The sequence below is a fragment of the Delphinus delphis genome, chromosome 20 (genome assembly GCF_949987515.2).
Source record: "Delphinus delphis chromosome 20, mDelDel1.2, whole genome shotgun sequence".
Lineage (NCBI taxonomy): Eukaryota > Metazoa > Chordata > Mammalia > Artiodactyla > Delphinidae > Delphinus > Delphinus delphis.
This window is the reverse complement of record NC_082702.1, coordinates 45,866,115-45,882,510: the sequence shown is the minus strand read 5'-3', so window position 1 is coordinate 45,882,510 and position 16,396 is coordinate 45,866,115. Positions and strand designations below refer to the sequence as shown.

The window sequence follows — 16,396 nt, the reverse complement described above, 5'->3', positions numbered from 1 at the left end:
TCTCTAGTTGTGGCGATCGGGGGCTACTCTTAGTTGCGGTGCGCGGGCTTCTCATTGCAGTGGCTTCTCTTGTTGCAGAGCACAGGCTCTAGGCGTGCAGGCTTCAGTAGTTGTGGCACGTGGGCTCAGTAGTTGTGGCTCACGGGCTCTAGAGCGCAGGCTCAGTAGTTGTGGCGCACGGGCTTAGTTGCTCCATGGCATGTGGGATCTTCCCGGACAAGGGTTCGAACCCGTGTCCCCTGCGTTGGCAGGTGGATTCTTAACCACTGTGCCACCAGGGAAGTCCCCGCCTTCTCTCTTTAACCTTCAATCTTACTTTATGGGCAGGTAACTCACTAATTTACTGGTTAGGCAAAGGTCCCTCTCGTCTTTTCCCAGTCTTACTTTTTGTTTTGTAAACATAAATGGGATCAGAGTCTATCTTCTGCAACTTGCTTTTTTCACTTCCTACTGTGTCTTCAAGCTACACCACTCCAGTTGTAGACTAGGGATGTCCGAAGTCCCCCAGTAAAGGGAGCCTTGAGTTCCACGCTGAACAGAAAAGCTCTGAGCTGCCGCCTGTCCCCTCTGGTCCCAGAGGCCCTCTGTGGGACAGGGCACAGCCCAGAGCAGGCAGGAGTAGCTGTGGGCGCCAGCTGGGCCTGCTGAACAGCCCGCCGTCCACCTGAACAGGCCTGGGGAAAGGTGAGGAGGACATGCAGGGTAGCCTGGGTGGGCCAGCTGGGAGCAGCAGCTGGGGCTCCCTGCCGCTGGTGGCCTCCCTCTCTCCTGCCTTTTGGAAACACACGCATTTATAGATGAAATGATAGGATGTCAGAAACCGGCTTCAAATTGACTTCGATTATTTCCGAATTTTCACTCTTAGATCTCACCTGTGCTTCCTTCCACATGGGTGTGAGCACTTCTCCAGGATCCATTAGAGGGAGCTGCTGCGGGGGAGGGTCAGGCACCTGCTGCTTTAATAGCTGTCGCCAAGCTGCCCTTTAGGAACGTTCTCCTGAGCAGTCATCCCCCCCACCCCCACCCAGAGCCTCACACTGGGATGTTAGTAATCTTCAAAGTGTTTGCCAAGTTGATGAGTAAAAATGAGACACTGTTTACTCTGCAATTCTGGGATACCCAGGCAAGCTAAGCATCTTTGGTTGCCCTTTTGTATCAATTTCCAGACTCAGGAGCCCCTGGGCCTGGGTCTGAGCCTGACTTTCCAACTCATTCACTGTGTGACCTTTGGCAGGTCACTTGCCTTTGCCCCCATTTCCTCACCTGTATAACGTGCTGACGCCACTGCCTGCACCAGAGGCTTGTTAGGACAGTAAAGGAGCCTAACACTTGTTAAGATGAAAAACCTGACCCACATTTATATTTATTTCCTAAGGATAAATTCTTAAATGTTATGATACACACTGCCAAATGTATCTACCAGACAACGTATTTAACGTATTTACTCTCCACCTTCCAGTAGGAACGTCTGTTTTTTCCAAAATCTCTCCAGGGAATGTGTATTTCTCTTATAACCAGAGTTAAAAATGAGGGTGGAGTTAGGGGAGAGTGGAAGCGAAGGAGAAAGAAAAGATCCAGTTCAAATAACCTCCACGAAGCCCGGCCCGGTGCCCCCAGTCCTCTGTGACCACATCCGCTGTCACACGATCACTCATCTGAGGATCTGTCCCTGAACTCCTTGCAGGCAGGTCCTGGGTCTGATTCACTTACATCTGCAGTGTCCAAAGAGGGTGCTGATACACGCAGTCCCATCAAAGCTTTGCAGATGGGTGGATTCCATTTCATGCTCACCCACGGAGGTCACCAGTCTTCCACTGGAAACTGTGTTTATAGATCTGCTCCTCACTCACCACATGAAGTTCCACCCCTGACCCTCTCCGATCCCTCACTTAGGACCCATCAGGGGCCCATTACCACCTGGGCAAAGCTGATGATAAAAGACACGGGAGCAAAAGCCCTGCCCCTGACAACCTTGCTAAGTAGTGGGTCTCATTATAAACAGACATTAAAACAACTTGACACTAAAGCACCTGTTATTGGGAGTGTGTGGCCTATGCCGTGTGCTAAGAGCTTTACATGCAAAAATCTCCGAAACTCACAACCACACATAGGTTCGGTGTTATCACTGTTGCCCTATTCAATGAATAAGGAATCTGAGGCATAGAAAGGCCAAGTGGCTTGTCCAAGGGCAACAGATATGAAGTCAGCAGGGCCAGGATGCACAGGCGGGCAGTTCTGACTGTGGACTCCAGTTTGTGACACCTGAGATAATCAGGGAACGTCATGGAGGGGAACTGGGAGGATGCATCAAACGCCTAGGAACTCAGAATCGGAGAAAGGATACTGCACTGTGGACTCCCCAAGCAGCAGGGCAAAGGCGGAGCCAGAGCAAGTGGAGGGGGCTGGGAGCAGTGTGACACGAACAAGGGCCTGCCCTGCCTGAAGCCTTGGGTGAGGGGAGAGGGAGAAGCACGTGCATGTGCAAGCGTGTGTGTGCGTGTGCTCACGTGCAGAGGGCCTGGCTGACGGGCCTCACTGTGGGGCTTGCCCGGAGGTATGCAGTGGAGAACGCGGCATGCTGTGGGACACACAACGCAGGCTGAGTCGGGGACAGGGGCACTAGAGGGGGGAAACCAGACAGGAGGTTCCTGCCTTTGCCAGGCTGGAAGAGTGGCACAGAGTCAGAGTGAGAGTAAGCAGGAGGGCTGGATGAACCCGTGGATGGAGTAACTAAATCCTGACTCTCTTGGATTGCTGGTACCTTCATAAAGTGGTGGTTAGTTACAAGCTGAGCGCGTCTGGAGTGGATGTGGAGCCCCAGAGTTAGCTGCGGTCATCTCTAGCAACTACTATAACGTGAGCTCTGCATCTGCTGAAGTGCTGTTTATGAGGCAGTAAAACCTGAAAGCAAGCTGCCTGAATGTATCCTGATTTAGGATAAGATTCTCCTGAGCTGGGAGCTGTTTTTAGGAATGCTTAGGAAAACTGTCTAAATAAAAGGTTAAATGAGCTGCATTGGCCGGGAATCGAACCCGGGCCTCCCGCGTGGCAGGCGAGAATTCTACCACTGAACCACCAATGCTCCAGCTGAATGCCACTCTGCCCACAGCTGTTTTGCTGCTCTGGCTCACAGTGGCACTGGCACTGCTGTAACCTGACACCTCAGATGGTCCAGCATGGAATGCTGCTCCATTCTGCCGGCCAAATCCATGGGAGGAGGCCCATGGCGCACACATGCCTGACATTCTGCTCCGATGAAAGGCAACAGAGGAAAAGGCTTTAGAAATTCTTTTGGCTTCTGCGGGGCAGGTTCCAGGCCTCAGTCTGTTAGCCTTAAAGATCGGAGTAGTTTCTGCATCAATTTACTCTTTGGTTGACTCTGGAAAGGAGAACATCACTCCAGAGCTGATTGGTGACATCTCAGAGACGACAGAGGCCCAAGAGATTAGAAAAGCCTAGAGTTCTAGAAAACATTTAGAGTCAAACTTCAGACTCCAATCGGCATAAAAGTGGTTTTCTTCATGTTAAGGATAAACAAGACGTTAATGTTAAAAGAGTTTGAAGGAGAGCAGAATTCCCAAGGACCAAATAAACCACAGCTGGAGCTTCCTTAACCCTCCCACCCTGAGAATGACTGGCACAGGAAAGGCAGCCAGCTTCCGAGTCACTGGATGTCTACTGCCAAGACTCAAGTGAACCCTGCAGACTGTACTCCTGCCATGCTCCAAACCTTTCTACATCGACTATAGCTGAACCCAGAAAAAGAGTAAAGAAAGCATTAATGCTCTCTGAGGCAGAAAGGGTGAAGAGCTATGGGTTCTGGAGGCAGACTGCCAGGGTTCAAAGCTGCCAGACTGCCAGATCCTGGCGGTGGTACTTATGTTCCCTGCGCCCATCTGTAGAATGAAGGTAACAGCAGTTCCCACCTCACTGGGCTGTTATTGGAATCGGGAGTTAAGATCTGGAAAGCAGCCCTGGTTGGCTGAGTGAGGTCCCAGGTCAGGTTCTACAGCCTCTGGGTCCCCGTGGCCCTCCCTGGGAGGTGAGGGGCAGGAGGCAGAGACCACTTACCACTGGCTGCTCCCTCCTGCTTTGCCGACGAGTCATCAGGGTTGGGTTCTGCCTGCTTCTGAACCACTGGCTTGGGCTCGTCGGGCTCGTCGTCCTCGGGGGTGACCAGCTTCATCAGGCTCTGGTTGCACACGTTGGCCACCTCCTTGATGCCTGATCCACTGATGTAAGGAGCAGCCTGATCCAGGGGTATGTTAGCGGGAAGACAGGTAGGCTGAACTGAGTCCCTGCTCTCCCTGCCACGCTGGGGTCCCCGCAAGATGCTCCTACGTCTCCTCACAGGGGCCCTTCCTGGTGCACCTCTCATCAATAGGATTTCTTCCACCCAACGCGGGGCAGTGTGAGCTCAAAGACTTGGCACCTTGGGACCTGCGAGAGCCTCTCCAGATCTGTAAGTAACCAGGTGAGGTTTGGGGATGGCGGCATTAGCACCACGTCCCTAGTGCTGCCCTGGCTCTCCCTGTCCGTGTTCAGCTCCACCTCTTGCTGCTTTGATGCCTGGGGAAATGTGGAGGTATGATGGATCCTAAGGGAGCCCCCATCGCCCACTCCAGGGTCCTGCAACTTTATGGCCCCCTTTGGGGCTGCTCTTGTTTCCTCTCTCCAGAGTGAAGGATACTCTTCTTGCGGTCATCGTAAGCCAGGCAGGGCAAGACAGCGGTCAGGATCCCAGAGGAGTAGGGCAGCATCACCCGGCCGGCCAGCTGGATGAACTCCCGCATCCAGCACATGGCTGTCAGCTGGATCAGGTCGTCTGGAAGGGGAATTGGTGGGTTCCAGGGGGTCCGCATGAGCAGCCAGAGCGCCCCTTCCACTGACCATGTCCACAAATGGGACTGGAGAACTGGAGGGCACCTGAGGGCTGGCACAGCTTTGAGCCTCACCAATACTCTCGCCCTTGCTTTTTCCTTCCAAAGGAACATACAGGTACCAGGGTGACATGGAATTACAACCCTGTGGCTGATTGTAAGAGGAGCCACAATTCTCTATCTCGCCCGTGTCCACTCCCCTGTAATGGAGCTCTGTGGCTTCTCTCATCAGGAGCTGGAGTTTACTTCCCCCGTCCTGGTATCTGGGCCAGCCCTGCTATTTTGTCCAAGAGAAGGTGGTAGAAGTGATGGTGTGCCTGGTTCAAGCCTAGGCCTTAGAGGCCTTGCTCACGTCTATCATGCCTCTCGGAATCCACTGATGCCATGTGAATGCACCTGGGCTAACCCACTGGATGATGAGACACCTGGAACGACTGTTCCTGTTGCCACACGTGACAGCTGGCAACAGCCAGACATGAGTGACACCACTGACCATGAGTAACACTTCAGCCGACCCTCCAGTTGACTGTAGGCAAATGACTGAGCCCAGCTGAGCCTGGCCCAGGGGAGCAGGGCCACCCAGCTGACCCGAAGACTCAGGACAATACCAAGGGACTGCTATGTGAAGTAACTGCATTTTGTGGTGGCTTGATACTCAGTAGAAGCAAAGAGATACACGACTTCAATCTCCAAGCATTTCAATCACAGTGCTAATGGCAAGCTTGCCAGCAAGAAGGCCTCCAGATCTGACTCCCCTCTAGGGTCAGACCAAGTGAAAGGGCCTCCATGTTGACAGAATCAGAATCTCTCCCACAAGGACCCACTGCTCCAGGACCCGCTGTCACACTGATTCACACTCCCAGGAGGACTCTCTCTGAGATGGGGAGACAGAAAGGTGCTTCTGAGGAGGTGGTGGTGGCCTTGGGGCCTTTACACACTCACCCGTGGTCTGGCAGTGGATCACCAGGATGTTGGCCATCTCAGCAAACTTAACACTGGAAGGGTTCTTTTTAATTTCCTTCAAGAATTCTCCAAGGACCACCTCACACCTACCAATGAGCAAAGGAGAAAGGAGACAGCTCATGCAGCCAGAGGAGCCTCCACCAGTGGTGCCATGTCTGCTGTGCTCTGTGGGACACACTTGGCAGATGGACATTTTTCAGAGGCTGGGGGTGGATGATCTCCTAGCTCTTCAAAGCAGGAAGCACACGAGCCAGGAAGAGGATGGTGAATTTTGTGCTCTCCTGCCGCCGCCTGTCTGTTGGGTGTGGGGTATGCGTACGCGCCGAGGGGCCCCTGCAGCCGCCTGCCCCTCTCCTCCTCCACTCACATTTTCCGAATCTCTTTGCCGTTGTCGCCCAGGATCTGGAAGAGTCCATCCAGGATCTCCGGCAAATAATCCAGCAGGTTAATGTCTGGCACGGACTCCAGAACCAGGATCTGCCCCAGGGGAGGAAACCATCAGGGAAAGTCACCAGCCAGAGAACCTGCATCTCCTCGCCCATCCTCTGGACTGGCCAGCGAGAAGGGGCCCTGCTGGGGCATCTTTTCACGGCACTGCGGGTGTCCCGTGGGGGAGCAGGTGCTAGTAGCTGTTGTTTCTGTTCAATGGGCAGGGGAACGGCAATTTAACCCCAGGGCAGTTCAGATGCCCGGGGGCGGGGCGGGGGGTGCGGGAGGGAACCCATGGGAAAGGTGGGCAAGGCTAGAAGAGGTGTGACAGCTGGAGGAGCACAGCTGGCTTCAAAGGTAAATCTGGGTGTTTCCGGAGACAAGGAAGGAACCACATCCTCTTCAGAGGCAAACGTGATGGGCTTTGGGGGCAAAGCTGAATACATGTGTTTTCGGATGATCTGGTGTCATTGGCTCCTAGAGGGATAACAGTGAGGCACCCCCGCAGCCACAGGAAGTGCCCAGGTGAGCCAGAGAGCAGACCTCACTCAACTAGAGGCTCCCTACAGCTGGAGAAGGAGCGTCGCGGGGCCGGACCTTACCCAGGAGATGATGAACTGCCGGGCGTACTGGTTGTTGGAATAAATCCTCTCCCGCAACAAGGGGATGAAGCCCACCAGGTCGAACTTGTTGCTCTCCGTCACGATGTCCTGTGGGTCAAAGGCATGAGAGCTGCCTGCTGGGGGCGGGGCTGCCTGACCCGGCTGAATCCCCGGCCCGGGCTGGCTCCAGGGGTCAGGCGGACACAGAGGAAGATGACGGAGCCTGAGTCAGGCAGGAGAGGCCCCCGGAGCATCCCTCCTCACACAGGCCGAAGGACCAGCAAAAAGGATGCACTGAAAGCAGGAATCAAGGTCGAGAGAACTAATCAAAAGGCAAAACCCTGCATCTCTGTGGTCTGGCTCGAATGCCCTGGTGAGCTGAGCATAAACTGCCCTGTCACTGGGGGCAGGGTGGGGTCAGCATGAGGGGCCATTAGGGGGACAGAATGGTTCTGTATTTTGATCCTGCTGTTGACATAACTGTATACTCTCATCATAGACTGTACACTATTCCATTAACTGTATGTAAATGAAAAAAAATTTTTTTTTATTACGAAGAGCATCCCAATGATAGAATTTATAAGCTGTACAGACAGATGGAGGAAACAGAAGCTAAAAATAAGAGTGGGGACCAAGTACAAGTACCTTTAAGAGGCGGTCTAGGAGCTCAGAGCCGCTCTTCACATTGGGGTCTGGGTCAGCAGCCAACTATGAGAGAGACAGAGGTGGAGAGGGTCATTGTCAATATATAAGACAAGGAATCCACTGAAGTCCAACAGCAAAGGCCTTGGGGCAGCCTGAACATCGCATAGGCACCTCTCTCAGTGCACAGATGCAAGACAGGCAGGGGAGGCAAGGGGGTAAAGCAGAACTTGGCAATGCTGCCGAGATGTGGCAGACCCCTGTTCTGCTCAGGGACCGCTGGGACCTGCTGCCACCAGTCAGGTGGTTGCTTCCCGTTGGCCTTCCTCAGGGCTTTCCAATCGTACAATGCTGGGTCCTCTCTCCACTCCTGGAGGAGGGGACGGATCAGCTGTGAGGTTAATCCTCTAGAAACGACTTCAGGGAGGAGAACTCCATGACGATGAGAGAGGTGCCGATAAGCTATCAGGGAACCCAAAGCCTTTCTAAGCAGAGCTTTTTCTAGAGCTTATGGGCTACGCTCTCCTTGCAGGGGAAATACAGTCTGTACTATGGAATCACCACCTTCACCTTCTATAAGGGAGGTCAGTGCTCTCAAATGACTGTTTTTTCCCCTCCAATTTGTGGTGGACTGATGCTTTTGTAAAATGCACTAAAGATAAATTAATAGAGGTGTGGGGGAAAAACAAACATAAATATTTACAAGCCCATCTAAAAATATATCATTAGATTGAACAGACAACAAGCACCCCTGGCAGCATGTGCTTATCTGCTCCCCTTGCATCTGGGAAAAGGGAGGCCAGCACTCAAGGTCCCGAAAGGTCAAGTCAGGTGTGTTGGGTGAGCTCAGCCCAGTCGAGTGAGGAGCGGTCACCTTGCTCAGCCCGTCAAAGAGCACGTTGAAGTGGGGCAGCACAGCGCCTCGGGCCACCTTGACGATGTTGTAGAGGGCCTCACACGCATAGTAGCGCAGCCTGCTGTCAGCATCATTGAAGCAGGTCAGCACCGGCTCAATCAACTCCTTCAGGTAGAGCCCCGAGTCCTGCGATGGGGTAGAAGCAGAAGCAGCTCAGATTGGGTCAGACCTCGGGGACCCAGCCCTCGGCTCCCTTGGAGACGCTCAGGGCCTCGAGTGAGGGCTGGGCTGAAAGACCCTTTGCAAGTCAGCTTCCTGGGATAGGGATCACGCCCAGGACCCTGGGTGCAAGGCCGCAGAGCCAGCCTTGAGGTCTGAGATGTGGAGAGAATGGCAATAAAGAAATCACAAGTCTGCAACACCCTGCTGGGGCTCGGGGGTCAGGGTCAAGGCCCTGGCTAGTGTGTACGTCCCTCCAGGAGAAGGGCTCACCTTGCCCAGCGCGATGGAGCAGGCAGCCAGGCCGATGAGGCCCCCTTTTCGGCTGTGCGGGTGCTGGGACAGGGCAAACTCCTGAGACAGCGTCTGGATCACATGCTTGATCTGCACGGTGTTGTTCTGGGCCACGAACTCCCGGACCAGCCTGCAGAGGAAGCAGAGAGGGGCTGCAGGACCAGTGGGATCAGGCTGCTCCTGCTACTGCCGGCTCTGGGGCCCGGGGCTGGGGTGAGGGAGGGAGATGACCTGTTTAGAAAGAGGAATTGGGAGTCAGGCATCTCGGGGCAGGGCTTTCCCAGTTCTGCTGCTGACTGGGAGGCGTTGGCTGGGTCACGGTCCTTTCCCTTTTCTGGGTCTCCGTTTCCCTTTGTCTATGACAGAATGAAGAACAGTGAGCAATCTCACTTCTGGGAATCTGAGAGAATGCAAGTGAATGTCCTTCTGGGGCCCCAAAACTGTAGTGATCCACCGTCTTCATTCAATACTTGCTCAGTGTTGCAAGCAGCTTATGCACCCAAGTGGTTCTCTGTGTCTGTGTCATTGTTTCTGGGGATCCACAATCAAGGATGTGTAGCAACATGACACAAGCAACACCACATAAGCAAGAACGCCACAGGTTAAGTCTCCCTGGGCTGACGGGGAGGTGCCATCTGAGTCGGATCTTAGTACCATTACCAGGCCTTTTCCAGGTAAAGAAAGGAAGGCAGGGAACCTCAGGCACAGGGAAGAGCCTGGCTAAAGGCAGGGGCCCCGAAAAGACATGGTGTATTTAGGGAAGGGTGAGGAGACCGGTGTGTGGAAGGGGTGGCTGGGGACACTTAAAGGAAAAGACGAGGGCTTCCCTGGTGGCGCAGTGGTTGAGACTCCGCCTGCCGATGCAGGGGACACGGGTTCGTGCCCCGGTCCGGGAAGATCCCACATGCCACAGAGTGGCTGGGCCCGTGAGCCATGGCCGCTGGGTCTGCGCGTCCGGAGCCTGTGCTCCGCAACGGGAGAGGCCACAACAGTGAGAGGCCCGCGTAACACACACACACACCAGACACACACACACACACACACACACACACACACACACACACAAAAGGAAAAGCCGAGCCGGTGAAGGGTTTCCAGCAATGGGGTGACACATTTATGTCTATGTTTTGACCAGAGAGGCTGCCTCGGGTGGGGGTGGCATGGTTTGACAGAGGGAGACTGAAATATCTCCAAGGGAGAATACCGCAGCTATCAGGGTCAGGAAGGGGGGCTTGAAATTCGGCCGAAGCAGTGGGAAGCAGCAGGGAGAGGGGACAGGGCAGGAAGGGTAGAGACGCCTGCACGGTGCCCACCTGGGGGGTGATGCTAGCAGGGAGAGGGGGTCTGAGGGAGGCAGCGCCTGTGGTCACCCTGGGGGGATGCTCCCAAGGCAGGCCCTGCCCGAATGGAGGCGAGCACAGGGAGGCCCAGCTCCGTCAGGCACCAGGGTCTCCTTTCAGAGCCCAGTGGACGTGAAGACACTCTGCCCTTCGGAGGCTCACAGCATCTCTGCAGTGAGAAGCCTCCTGAGGGCCAACGGTGGCATGAGGGGCCCAGATAACCACTGGGGAGCTGCGGCCTGGGGGTCAGGGACATCTTCCCAGGAGTGGGAACTGAGCTGGACCTCAGAGGAGGCAGAGACCCTGAGAGAAGGAAACAGGTGTTCCGGGCAGGAGGAAATGTGTGGGCAAAGGCAAGGAGAGAAAAATAGCCAAATTTGCCTGGGGTCCAGAGAACAGCAGGAAATCAACTGGGATGAGCTGGCCCAGCAGCTTAGATTCAGGAGAAGGGATCTCACATCGTGGGTAACAGGGAAGCTGTTTACAGGTTTTGAAGAGATGGTCAAAGGGTGTTTTAAGAAGCCATGAGATGGATGGGAAGGGGGAGACTGTCCCATCATCAGGTGGGAGGGACTAGGACCCATGCAGCAGCTGATGGTGTGACGAGGGAGGCCTAGAGATCACAGACTTTTCAAAGTAGCTGCCTGGACTCATTGCCTAATTGCTCTGTGCCCATCACAGCAGGTACACTGCTCGCCTATGGCATAAATGGGGGTCTCAAGCTGGCTCAAGGAATTTTAAGGACAGTCAAGTTCAAAAGGTATTAATTAGTTTGTGTGGTTCCAGCTCGGTGTCAGGAACCTGCTAGTAATTAGCGTTGTTTAACTAAATGTGCTGTCCTGTGAGGCTGTGACCACTCCTGTAAAAAGGCTGTTCAATGGGGATTACAGGGCTTGATAAAGATTCAATCCCGCAAGTCGTAGGGGGCATCTATTCTGTGCCTGGGACTGTGGCCACAGGTGAATCAAACAGGCCTGACTCCTGAGCTGGCGGATGTGGGAGCAGAAACAGGGATACAGGAAGGGGCTATGCAGATGGTCTGTGAGGGCCCTCTTGCTTTGATCTTTATAGGGTGTGATTCCACCAAGCCCACCGCAGGGGGCTGAGGGCTGTGGATGAACCAAGGGCCCCGGGAGGAAGCCAGTTCCATAAGCGCCCCCTCCCTAAGCAGTGTAATAAGGCGCAGCAAGGATGGCTCTACATAAACCCGCTGTATTCTCAAACAGGACAAACCAGCCAGACGGGGCCCAGTGATGTGTCAGAGCTCTCTGACTGTCATGACAGACACAGCCTCTTGAGAAAAGCCCTGCAGGTGTGCCAGAGAACAGCCAGAGCATTGGTGGTTCAGTGGTAGAATTCTCGCCTGCCACGCGGGAGGCCCGGGTTCGATTCCCGGCCAATGCAGTGCTGCTTTTTGGCCTCTTCCTGGCAAGCTCCCCCAGAGATCCTGCTGCAGGATCCAGCTCCTCAGTCACGCCCGGCCTGCAGCAGCCAAGGGTGCTGCGAATCTCCGAGCGCACTTCCCTGCTTCGTGAGCACGAACAGCAGCTGGCTTCTCCACAGAGGCACCACTGGCTGCAGGACCCTTCCCCCCGTAAAGGGACTCCTGCTGCACCCCCTCAGCCTTGGCCAGTCTCCAGCAGGAAGCTGTGCTGAAGCCTGTGAGCTGTAGAACAGCTCAACACACCACGTGAATGTGGGATGGGAGGACCCACACTTCAGAGAGGAGGAAGTCCCCAGAGTCTCAGTGGGCTTTTTGCTACTGAGAAGGAACGACTTGAGCTCTACTTCCTGTCCTGACGTCTGAAGGCAAATCAACTTCTCATGCACACACATAACGCACACACATACACACATGCGCGTGCGCACGCACACACACAGCCTCCTCCTGCCTTCTCTCCTGCTCTGGAGCCTAAGCCTCTGCCGTTGCAGCTGTGCTGATGTGGCCTTCCATTCTGTGAATCAGCGTACAGACAAGAGGACTGGGGTTAAAGGGAGGTGCTCACACAGCTGTTCACAGCTGGAGCACTGGTGGTTCAGTGGTAGAATTCTCGCCTGCCACGCGGGAGGCCTGGGTTCGATTCCCAGCCAATGCAGCAGCAAACTTTTTTTTTTATCATCCTAAGAGACTGGATTTGACATTTCACACTGCCTACAGCATTGGTGATACAGTCTGAAAAACCTAGAATGACTTTTTTCTAGCCTGAGTTTTCCACGACTGTTTCCTAACCACAGAGACCTAGATCTTGCGTCCCCTTGTTCTTGAGGAGTCCAGGATGTGGGGATCACCAAAGCCGCTGCAAGCAGCTGTGCCTCCCCTCCTGCCCAGACAGGCTGCCCGGGGACGCTAACTGCAATGCCCCTGGGGAAGCCAGGCCGTGTGTGTTTCTGCTCCATCGGTGTTAGAGCAGCCCTGAGAGTGGGAGTAACGACATTCATGAGGCTCCAGCAGGGCAGCAAAGACCCAGCCCTGCCAGCAGGGTAGCCGGTCCTGGAACCACCTCCTCGCCTGTCTCCTTGTTTCAGGTCACAAACGGTCCCTGAGCCACCGGAAAGGGCCCTCCTCCCCACTTGAGAGACAGCAAAGGGGATGCATTCCCTGCCCCTGAGGAGCTCTCTGCCAGAATCCCGTGGAGGGGAAACAAGAGAGGCCTCAAGGACTTTCATGCAAAACAGAGAAAAAAAATCTGGTGAAGACAGTGCAAGGTGAGGAGGGGGCAGGCGAGAAAGAGCACAAGCGGCAGCTTTCATGGGGAGGGAGTGAGGTGTGGCCTCATGAGGGTCAGCTTTTGAAAGGGGTTCTGAAAGATCAGTAGGTGTTCATTCAGGGTGAGGAAGCCCAGACAGAGGGAACAGCATGAACAAAGGCTCAGAGGAAGGAGAGAGGCACTTGGATTGGCAGCACAAAGGACACAGGTGGAGGAGACGTGGATGACAGGGCCAGAGAGGCTGCGCCCACTCACGTGCTTGGCAAAGGAAGTGGCCTTTGCTTCTGGTGGCCGTGAGCAGCCACGGAAGGTACGAGTGATCTGCAGCAGTGGGTGGTAGGGATTCGAACAGCGTTTAGGGAACTCTGAAGTCTGCAAAGGCTGACAGAGACCAAACGGTGGGAGAGCGTGAGGAATGGGGCACTAACGACGGGTGACAGCGGGCAAGTGTAACAGGGTCTCCTGAAGGGGGAGGAGATGGGCAAGGGGAATATCTGTGTTCAGCACCCCCCGACATTCCCGTTCACTCTACACCAGCTGCAAGGTCCCCCCACCCCGAATCTTACCAGGATGCAACTCAGGGCACCCCAGGCCACTACAAATACAATGGCCCATTCAGTTCCCGAGGGCCTGGAACCCCAAGTCTCTATCTGCTCTCAGAGGAAGAATATTATCAGTGTCCAGGAGAGCAAGACAATGACAAACAGTGGTTCCCTGTGGAGGGAAACCCTGAGAACATGTTCTCACCAAAACCACCAGTTCTCAGAGCACTGGGCCTGGCCCTGTGGCCCCCTGTGGGGCCACAGCAGGAAGACCTGTCCCACGACCCGAGCCCACGCTCTCTACCTGACAGTCAGGGTGATCAAGACAGGGCCGGCTGACCTCTGCAGTCTCACTGCTCAGCTGCCCAGCACAACTTTCCTCTCCAGTAAGGGCTTCTTACTGGGCCCTGCTATGCTACTCCTTGGACACTTCCTGTGGGGAAGTTCCCACTCCCATCCACATCCTAGTCAGCCTTAAGTCCAGTTCACATCCAACCCCCTGCTTTTCCTGACCATCCCAGGAAGGACCACTCCTCCTCTGAACGCTGAAGGACTCGGCCACCCCGCAGTCTGTGCCCAGCACTGCACCATGGAATGTCACGGGTTCTTTCTCACGTGTTTCATGTTTCTAGTTCCACAGCTCCAGGCCAGAGTCCCTGAGGACAGACTGGTGCCACGATTCTCTGCCTCTTGAGCGCCAGCCCTCTCCCCGCGTCTAGAGCTCCCCACACAGTAAGTGAGGAATCAGTAAGCATCTGCCCAGGGACCCATCTGTGCCGGTGGGCAGGGCCGCAGGGCAAGCTGTAGGGAAACACGGGCAAAGCCCCAGGCTGCCGTACTGGTGACAAGGGGTGGCCTGCTCATCTACACCTAACCTGTTGGGTAAATCAGAACTGTACTTGGACGGGCCTAACCCCTAGTTTACTATTCAAGTTAGGAGGGACAAAGGGCACCACTACCAGGATCTCAGAACGCACACTGAGAAGGACCAGGTACCCAGGGCTGTGGCTGGGGACAGATGCCGATGCCAGGATGTGACTTGACATGCGTTTGCCTAGGGGTGAACCAACCCCTTGGGGGCGCCCCAAATAGCCCCCGTCAGCAGGACCTGGTCTCTCCACAGAGCACAGGCAGAGAGAAAAAGCAACTACAAAGGGAAGCAGAGGAAGTGAAGTTTGAAGTCCGGGCGTCCCCAGTTCCAGGTTAGTGTCTCTTCAAAAGAACACCCGTCTCCTCTTTCATCTCCACGTTGTGAGCCACAGCTAGGGGATCTCAACTAGTTCTGAAGTTAATATTTGGCCCAGATCACAAGTCCCAGTGACCTTTGCTGACATTAGGGTCACACGCATCACTGTTCTGTGCCACAGAGAAGAGATCTGCTTCTGCTTCATTTCTCTAAAAACTCTGGCTGACGAAGTATCCTCTAGAGATTGCTCAGAGCCTCCATTCTCAACTAGTCAGAGGTGTCGCAGGATGGTAGCAACACCCATTCCCCAGGAGGCACAACGCCTAATGCTGGCCAACTCCAAGCTCTCTACCCTGCTCTCAACTTCACAAAGTGCCACACCGACTACCTTCTCCCTGATTGAGAAGGAGCCACAGACAGGCCAGGATGTGTCTTTCACCAAGGAGAACCTGGGGCCTCGTCTCAGCAACAAAACCACAGCCCCGCACTGGGCCCCTCGGCCTCTGTAACGCAGCTCGGGGACAACCACAGGCTGCATGAGGACTGGGGAGCTGACCACTTCCTAGGAACACACTCTAAGTATTCCAGGGGTTGGTTATTCCTCACAGCAACCTCCTTCTGTAGTTATTATCATCTCATCATTTAGATTTGAAACAGAGCCTCAGGGAAACCAAGTCCCTTTCTTGAGGTCACAGAGGATCTGAACCTTGGCACCTACAAAGCCCAGGCCCCCTCAACTGTACACCAGTTCCTCCTGCCCATCTTCTTAAAGCACGTCAGCTGCAAAGTGCACACACCCAATTACAGAGGGTGCTTCCCTCGTGCAGAACTCAGGCCCCAACTGAAGTGCAGCTTTCTCCATGCATTTTCGCCACTGTCTAGTGTTAGACATCTCTGAAGCATTCCTCCTCCACACACGGGTGTACATACAGATGAGGTACACACTTGAGATGCTGAAATGAAGGTCTAGGGCTGGTTTTCTACCATTAAGGCAGGAAAGAAGTAACCATTTCCTGAGCACTTACTACATGCTAGTAATGTGGTGGATGCTTTACACGTGTTATCTCATTTAAACCTTAAAATAAGCCACAGAGCTAGGCACTATAATACCCATTTTACAGATGGGGGGAAATGAGGCTCAGAGATGTTACGAAACATACAAGGTCACACAACTTATGGATGGGAGGTGCAGAAATCAAACCTAGATTTTTCTGACACCAGGTCTGAAATCTACCATGTTACATTATCCTCTCTTCAAACATCAAAGCTCCCACCTGTTGGATGCCTACTGGGTGCCAGGCACTTTACATGCATTATTTCATTTAGCCCTATCTCGTTTCATGTGTTGATGTCCAAATGGCCCGGCCAGGAGGTGGCAGAGGTTTCTGCCATTGCACGCACATTCCTATGTCTTCAGAGGAGCCAGTCTTGGCTGTGGCTTTGTATTATTTTTAGAGAATTAAATAAAATAATGCACATAATGTGTTTTGTACTGCATGTGCCCATGTAACATTATTAGTGCAAAATCAGAATCAAACCGTGATGTTATACACGCCTAACAAGAGCATATTCATTCATTAACTGCTGACTGAGAACCTGCTTTGCTCCTTGCTCCAAGAAGGACAGAAAGATAATCCAGAGTTGTGTTTATTCCTATGCTGTAAAAATTTCAGCCTGGACTTCGGGCTGCCATTTTTTTTCTTGACAAGTCCGATGAACCATCCCAGTTCTCTAT

The 16,396-nt window shown here is 53.9% G+C and overlaps 1 protein-coding gene and 3 non-coding genes across 4 annotated transcripts in view; 2 read left to right on the top strand and 2 right to left on the bottom strand.

Annotated features, from left to right (window-relative positions):
• LOC132417008 (protein VAC14 homolog) overlaps positions 1–16,396 on the bottom strand; it is a 98,032-nt gene that overhangs the window by 76,783 nt on the left and 4,853 nt on the right. Inside the window, exons 2-9 of the mRNA XM_060000622.1 lie at positions 8,865–9,015; positions 8,391–8,558; positions 7,520–7,582; positions 6,875–6,982; positions 6,211–6,320; positions 5,823–5,929; positions 4,691–4,825; positions 4,072–4,224 (exon numbers count right to left, since the gene is read on the bottom strand). Of these exons, the coding sequence (XP_059856605.1) occupies positions 4,072–4,224; positions 4,691–4,825; positions 5,823–5,929; positions 6,211–6,320; positions 6,875–6,982; positions 7,520–7,582; positions 8,391–8,558; positions 8,865–9,015 (995 nt within the window). The remainder of the gene's footprint in view (positions 1–4,071; positions 4,225–4,690; positions 4,826–5,822; positions 5,930–6,210; positions 6,321–6,874; positions 6,983–7,519; positions 7,583–8,390; positions 8,559–8,864; positions 9,016–16,396) is intronic.
• TRNAG-GCC (transfer RNA glycine (anticodon GCC)) lies at positions 3,012–3,082 on the bottom strand. The gene has a single exon. It is a non-coding gene; the product is annotated as a tRNA-Gly (tRNA).
• Positions 11,559–11,629, top strand: TRNAG-GCC (transfer RNA glycine (anticodon GCC)). The gene has a single exon. It is a non-coding gene; the product is annotated as a tRNA-Gly (tRNA).
• On the top strand, positions 12,251–12,321 carry TRNAG-GCC (transfer RNA glycine (anticodon GCC)). The gene has a single exon. It is a non-coding gene; the product is annotated as a tRNA-Gly (tRNA).